Source organism: Eulemur rufifrons, chromosome 14, assembly GCF_041146395.1.
Source record: "Eulemur rufifrons isolate Redbay chromosome 14, OSU_ERuf_1, whole genome shotgun sequence".
Lineage (NCBI taxonomy): Eukaryota > Metazoa > Chordata > Mammalia > Primates > Lemuridae > Eulemur > Eulemur rufifrons.
Genome location: NC_090996.1, coordinates 19991477 through 19997803, shown reverse-complemented (window position 1 = coordinate 19997803; position 6327 = coordinate 19991477). Strand labels below are relative to the sequence as shown.

The 6327-nt window shown below is 45.9% G+C and overlaps 1 protein-coding gene across 4 annotated transcripts in view; it reads left to right on the top strand.

Moving 5' to 3' along the window:
- Window positions 1-1216: 1216 nt before the first annotated feature.
- LCMT1 (leucine carboxyl methyltransferase 1) overlaps window positions 1217-6327 on the top strand; it is a 77791-nt gene continuing 72680 nt past the window's right edge. For 3 of the 4 annotated variants that reach the window (XM_069485896.1, XM_069485898.1, XM_069485894.1), the window contains exon 1: window positions 1217-1439. In XM_069485896.1, the coding sequence (XP_069341997.1) occupies window positions 1327-1439 (113 nt within the window). In that variant the 5' untranslated portion in view covers window positions 1217-1326. Of the gene's footprint in view, window positions 1440-1771; window positions 1813-6327 lie in introns of those variants that run through there. The other variant, XM_069485897.1, reaches the window with a different exon arrangement.

Here is a 6327-nt window from a genome sequence, read left to right as displayed (position 1 = left end):
ATAGGATGTTGTGTTGTTGCTGCCCCCAAGTGGAAGCCTTGGAGAACACCTGCCTGCCACAGGCCACACCTGATGGCTCCTCACACCAGGATATGGTCAATTAACATTAAGGTGGGAAGAGATAACCACACCTGAGATAACAAAACTCATTAGCTGAAGCGCAAGCTGGCCAGCACGCGGCAGTCACAGTCACTGCTGCCTTATAAAACCAGTTAACTAGCAAAGGAACAGTTAGTGAAAGCTGACCCAGGTGTCCTCAGTCAAGGATGGCCCATGCTGTTTGTGATGCCAATTGTTTTCTTCACCAACTCTTCACTCCAGTCGTGAGGGAGGGATTCCCACTGTAGAGATATGGGAACGGACGAACACACAAGACCTGACACCAGAGAGATGCATCAACAGCAGTTTATTTGTTACATATACTCACAGCCTACGGGAGGAGGACACTGCACGCTATGCAGGGACACATGGGGTTGCGCTCCAGAACAGAGTGAACATGCAGGGACTGAGTAAGGTGACCCCTGGTTCCCACAGGACGGTGTGACTGGCTTGTCTCAATAATTCCTCCTTTAGCTGGCAGGGAACTGAAACCCACTGGCTGGGGATTAACAGACAGTGTGTCTGGTTCCTGTAATAAGGGAGGCCATTTAGCTAGAGGATGTTACCTGTGGGAGCAGAGAAGGAGGAGAACCTGTCGTTCGGGCATTCTAGGCCCTCCAAGATTTCAAAGGCAATTGTGTGTGCCAAGCCTGTAGCACAAACCCTGACACAGTGTCAGTCTCAAAAAAATTTTTGTTAAATTGTTTAATGACACTGAACCTTGACTGAATGTAACAACTTACACTTGCTTTTCTGGCTGGATTCTCTACCTTTTGCGCCAATGTTGAGAATCCACCTAGCTCTTCAGCCCTCAGTTAATTCTAGTTGTCAAATTTCACCTGGGTGACCATGCGGCCTCCTAAAACACTTAAGACTACATTTCCCAGAAAGGATTGTGTTTTTCTTTTCCGTCATTTCCGTTTCCTTTCCCCACTCCCTGCGAAATTCCGGGCTTGTGGGCAGGGCCAAAAGAGTCGTCCAATCAGCGCCTCCGCGGGCTGAGGGGGGCGGGGAAATTCTTCAACGAGCGTCACGGCGGAGGGGCCAATAAGCGTGAAGGCTGCTGGGGCAGCTGTAGTGGGTGGCGTCAATGAGCTGCGCCAGCCGAGCCGGGTGGAGCCCGGAGCCTCTCCTCTGCCTTCTCCCTGAGGCTTGCTCCTGCCCCTGCCGCCTGTTGACCCTGCTTCATGTCCCCGGTGGGCACGGCACCCCACAATTTCCACGTCCATGGCCGGTAGCCTGAGGGAGCCCTCCTTCACCCCCTGTTCTTCCGCCTCGACTAGCGACGCAGACGACGAGGGCGTGCGCGGCACCTGTGAAGATGCTTCTCTGTGTAAGAGGTGCGTGCCGGGCCCGGGGTGAGAGGCCGGCGTCTGGGGCCCGGGGCCTAGGTGGGAGGCGGGCCTGTGTGTGGAGAATATGCTTGGATGCCCTGAGGGACGTGGTACGCGACTCAGGGATCCTCGCTTCACACCTGTGAAGTGCACCGAGCAGCGGTTCGTTTATTTTTACCTGATAATTTCTGAGCTCCGGTTTGTGCCATTATTTACACGATAATTTCTGAGCTGCTGGTGTTTGGCAGATGTATTGCCAGCCTGGGGTACCGTGAATGAGAGTACGGCGCTGACCCAGGCAGACGTGGTCTTGACTTTCTAAGAGCCAAACTCCTGCTGGAAAGACAAATATGCAGCAAATAATGACTACAGTCTTGAGGTACGAGGAAGAGGAAAAGTACAGGTTTCTCCCTCCTTTGCAGTTTACATTCTATTGGGAGTTGTCTTGATCTCAGTCGTGCACCTAATACTCAGGCCACTGAGGGGGGAATGACCTGTCCCAGGGCCACGGTTGTTGGCCGAGCCGGTAGCCTACTGCCTCCATTATTAGGAGTGTGGTGGTGGGAATGGCGGTGAGGGTGTTGCCAGCACAGGTGGTGTCAGGGAAAGAGAAAACAAGGGACTTGAGTGCCATCTATATATTCATTAAGCAAAAACTACTGAGAGCTTATTTTATGTCAGATCCTTACTTTGGACTGTTTAGTAGGGGATTCCACGAGGGGATTACATGATAAACAAGACGGACGTGGTGTCAGACGCACTGGAAGTCACAGGTGTTGGGAAAGAGGCAGGAAACAAATGACCCATGAAATACATAACTACAATTCTGTGTTGAGTGCTGAGAAATACACCATGCCATTAGCGTTTATACTTTAGACAGTGATGTTTAGGCTAGCAACAAAAGTCTTTAAAAAATAGGGGTGTAGGAGGGTGTTCAGGGAGAGCAAGGGAGGAGTATGGAGTGTGTTAGACGAACTGGAAGAATGGAGGTTGGAGAAGGAGGCTGGTGCCATGTAGGAATGGTGGAGTGAGGAAAACCAAAGTTTTGAATTAAGCTTTGCACTTTTTCTAGGTTCTTGGAGAGTAAGCATAGTGATTCAGAGCATGGACTCTGAAGCCACACACTGTCACATTGTCCCTTACTAGGTGTGTAAAACTGGGCAAATTACTAATCCATTCTGTGCCTCAGTTTCCTGATCTGTAAAGTGAGGGTGATAATGCCCACTTTGTATCTGGTTATGAGATTAAATGATATTTAATATTAGAGGATTTAGAGCAAAGCCTGGCATGTGGTAGATGTTAGTGGTGTTTGATTAAACGCATCAGTTTAAAAAGCTTAGCACAGTCCCAGGTGAAGTTTGTGAGTGGATTGCACTCAGCTGCTGCTTCTCCAGCTTTTGGCTGCTATTGACCACGTCTGTAGCACTGTTGAAGTAGAAATAATTTTTCCCATATCGACTAGTATTTGCTAAGAGAATCTGAAGTACCATCAAACTTTTGGAGAGAAAATTCTTTTTAGTAGCATAGTAGGGTTAGGTTGGTTTAATATTTATTGGTAATATTTTTTGCAAACTTGAAATTGGTTATAAAATAATTCAGACACAAAAGTATAGAGAAATAATATAATTAAAGCATGCCTCTCCTTGACTCTGTTGAATAGTTTTTGTAATTTCAGATCTTCTCTGCTTCAGTTTCTGAGGCCCTGTGGATCTACAAACATCTCAACACAGCAGGGGAAGGTTGGGTTTGGAACTGCAAAAAAATATACAGCAGTAGGCCCCAACCTGAACTGATCATCAACATAGCCTGTGGGGCTTTTAAAAAAAAATATGTAGATGTTCAAGACCTACTCTAGACTCATGAATCAGAATCTCCTGGGACAAGTCCTGGATAATAAAGACCACAGGTGTCTGCCATCCCGGATGCATTTCGTAAAAGCATTCTTGTACTTGGCATTCCCACCTCTGAAAAAACATGCAAGGAGATTGTGAGAAGAGGTGGTGAGAAGTTGAATGTCTTTCAGATTCTGTGATATTGTGATCTGCATCTTCACTGTGATATATTAAACATTCTTGTCCAAAAGTCGCAATATTAAATAAGAATTCCTTGTGTGAATTATGGACAAATTACTCTCCTCTTTCTGCCTCAGTCTCCATTTTAAAAATGGGGATAATAAGGGTAACCTACCTTTTGAATATGAGGATCAAGTGAGATAATCAACTCAATGTTTGGCACAAAGTGAAGCCCTCAGTAAAGTATTATTGCTAGTTTTGATTTCCTTCCATTCTGAGTTGTATCTGGTTGAAGTTGCTGAATATGTAGTAGCTATGGGTCAGGCTGTTCCCTGCTGCCCTGAGTAACAGCTATGAAATCCCTAAAATAACATTTAAAAAATCAGCCTCCCAGGGCACCTACTATTCTGTTACTTTTGTTTGAATTTGCTTTCTCCTTTAGTTCAGAGCCTTTCTAAGAATAATGGGAATGTTATCTGTCTCAGAGGGTTGTTGTGAAGATTATATGTGGAGAGTGGTTCCAGAAATGCTTGGCATACAGTAGGTGCTCAATATTGGTGGTTAGTGTCATCTTCACTACCCCCATTGCCCTCAAACCATCATCATGATCATCACCAACATGGACATGTACTATCAGAACTTTTCTGATGGGATATATTAGGTTTGTGCTTGCTTATTACTTGTCAAGGCTCCCCCCGCCCCCTCCTTATTATGGCAATCATGCTATGCCCCTAAATCAATTTTCCCTGCTTCTGTTAACCTGTGATGCAGCCCTCACAGCAAACCCCTTGTCCTCTGAAACCATTATTCCTTAATCCATACGTGCTTCTATTTTCTCAGCCTTCTCCTTGGCCATTCCCTCTCTCCCTTTGCCTTAACCCTGATGCTTCCCTAGGACTATCCTTTTCTTGAAGCCTTCAAGTAGTGCTTCTGTTCTGTTATAGCCTGCACATCTCAGGATCAGGGAGTTTGAGATTTCTGTCCTCTCAGCTGTTTGTTCTCTAGCCTGTTTCTTTGAGATCCATCGTGCCCAGCTGGACCACTCTGCGTTGCTCTTGTCTACTTTCTCCTAGTTATTCACGTAATTCACTGAATACTTGGGTGCCTGGCTAAAAGGTTTTGTATCTACCACAGTTCTTGATATCCTAGATGACCGCAGTGTCCATGTGGAGGCTGCAGCTTACACACAGGCACTCACTTTTTTGAATGCTTTGTTTGCAGTGATTACCTCTTCTCATCAGATTCTGTCACCTGTTCCCACCATGATACCCTGGATTTTCATCCTGATGCTGCACTACCTCACAGATGACCAGTGCAACATTTTCCAGCCGGGTTTTGTCTAGGTTGCTTGCTTAGTTATTTTTGCTGTGCTCATTATTTTTCCTGAGGCTCTCCATAGCTTTCTGTATCCTCCCTCTCTGCTGTTCCCTGTCAGTTGATCTTAGAGTTCATAGTCCATCACTCAGTAATTCTCTTGACAGTATCTTTCTCCCTTGCCCTTTGGGCCTACTAGACCCAAAACCCTGATTGAATCAAATTACCATTTTCATTTTGAACACTGGTGATCGAAATCACACAACAGGGCAGCTTGGTACTATTATAAATTCATGTCACCCAGCTTCACCTGTGCCCTTAATAGAGCCTTACAATTCTAATATGTTTCTCTGGTCAACTCACTGTCCCATTCTCCAGAACACTTAGTTCAGCCATTTTCCACTTTCCCTTAACTTCTGATTTACCCCATGCCTTCTTCATTGTAAAGCTAATGTCAGCCATTGCTTAACACAGAAAGTGGAAGCCTTCAGGTGAAACTCCATTAACTTCCCTCCAAGAATCTTAACTATCCTCTCCTTCCATTACAGTTGTCAATGTCCTCCAGTAAAGACCACCAGAAACACACCTGTAGTTAAAGAAGTTGAGTGTTTTACTTGTGGCAATGAGGGAAAACTTGCACCGGGAGGAACTATGGGGCATAGATCAGTGAAAGGGTGTTAGACCTTTTAGGATTTGGGCTTTGGCTGGGGGATGAGGAGGAAGGTTCATTGGAGCAGGGACTTGCTCTGAACTGAGTGCTGATGGGAGGTGGGGACAATTCTGTCATCACGTAGCACATTCAATCTGTTCTAGAAGAGGTTTGGCTAGAGTAGGGCTGAAATTGTAATGTGTAAAGAAGCCACAGTCACTCAGATATTTGATATTTTGTGAGTGGCACGGTGGCCTTTTGTCTGTGCTTAGACAAAATTATGAAGTGGACTTGTTTCATCTCACTTCATCGCTGTTGCAGAGGGCCCTTGGTGTTCTGTGAGATTGTTTATGTCCAACAGGAGAACAGCATGGGCTTTGTGGGTGCACCAGCCAACTTCCATCAATATTAAGGCCTGGCTCCTGGTACAGAGCCAGCTCATAGAAGTCAGGGCTGCTTTTCTGTGCATGAGCAGAGGCATGGAGACTGAAGCAGGATGGTGTGTTAGGGGAACTTGACAACAGGTGGGGATTGGGTGGCAAGAGGGAATTCAGAGAGGTGGTGAGAGAACAAATTGTGGACGGTCCTGAGGAATGTGGGTTTTATCCTGAGGGATTTTTAAGTGGGGGAGCTGGCATGATCTGGGTTCATATTTTAGAAAAATCCAAAGCAGCTGTGCAGGAGAAGTCTCTTCTTTCCTACGGCCACAGATTTTCCTCAGACACTAGCCACTCACTAGATCTAATGCAACACTTCCTGGTTTTTCTAACTGCTGGCTGGGGTGATTGTTCATAATTGCAAATCTTAACCTGCCACTTAAAACCTTTCAGTTCCGCAGCAGCTAGCAGGTAAAACATCTGCACTTGATTGCATGAAATGCTGTATCTTTTCATGATCTGGTCACTCTGGCCTAATATCT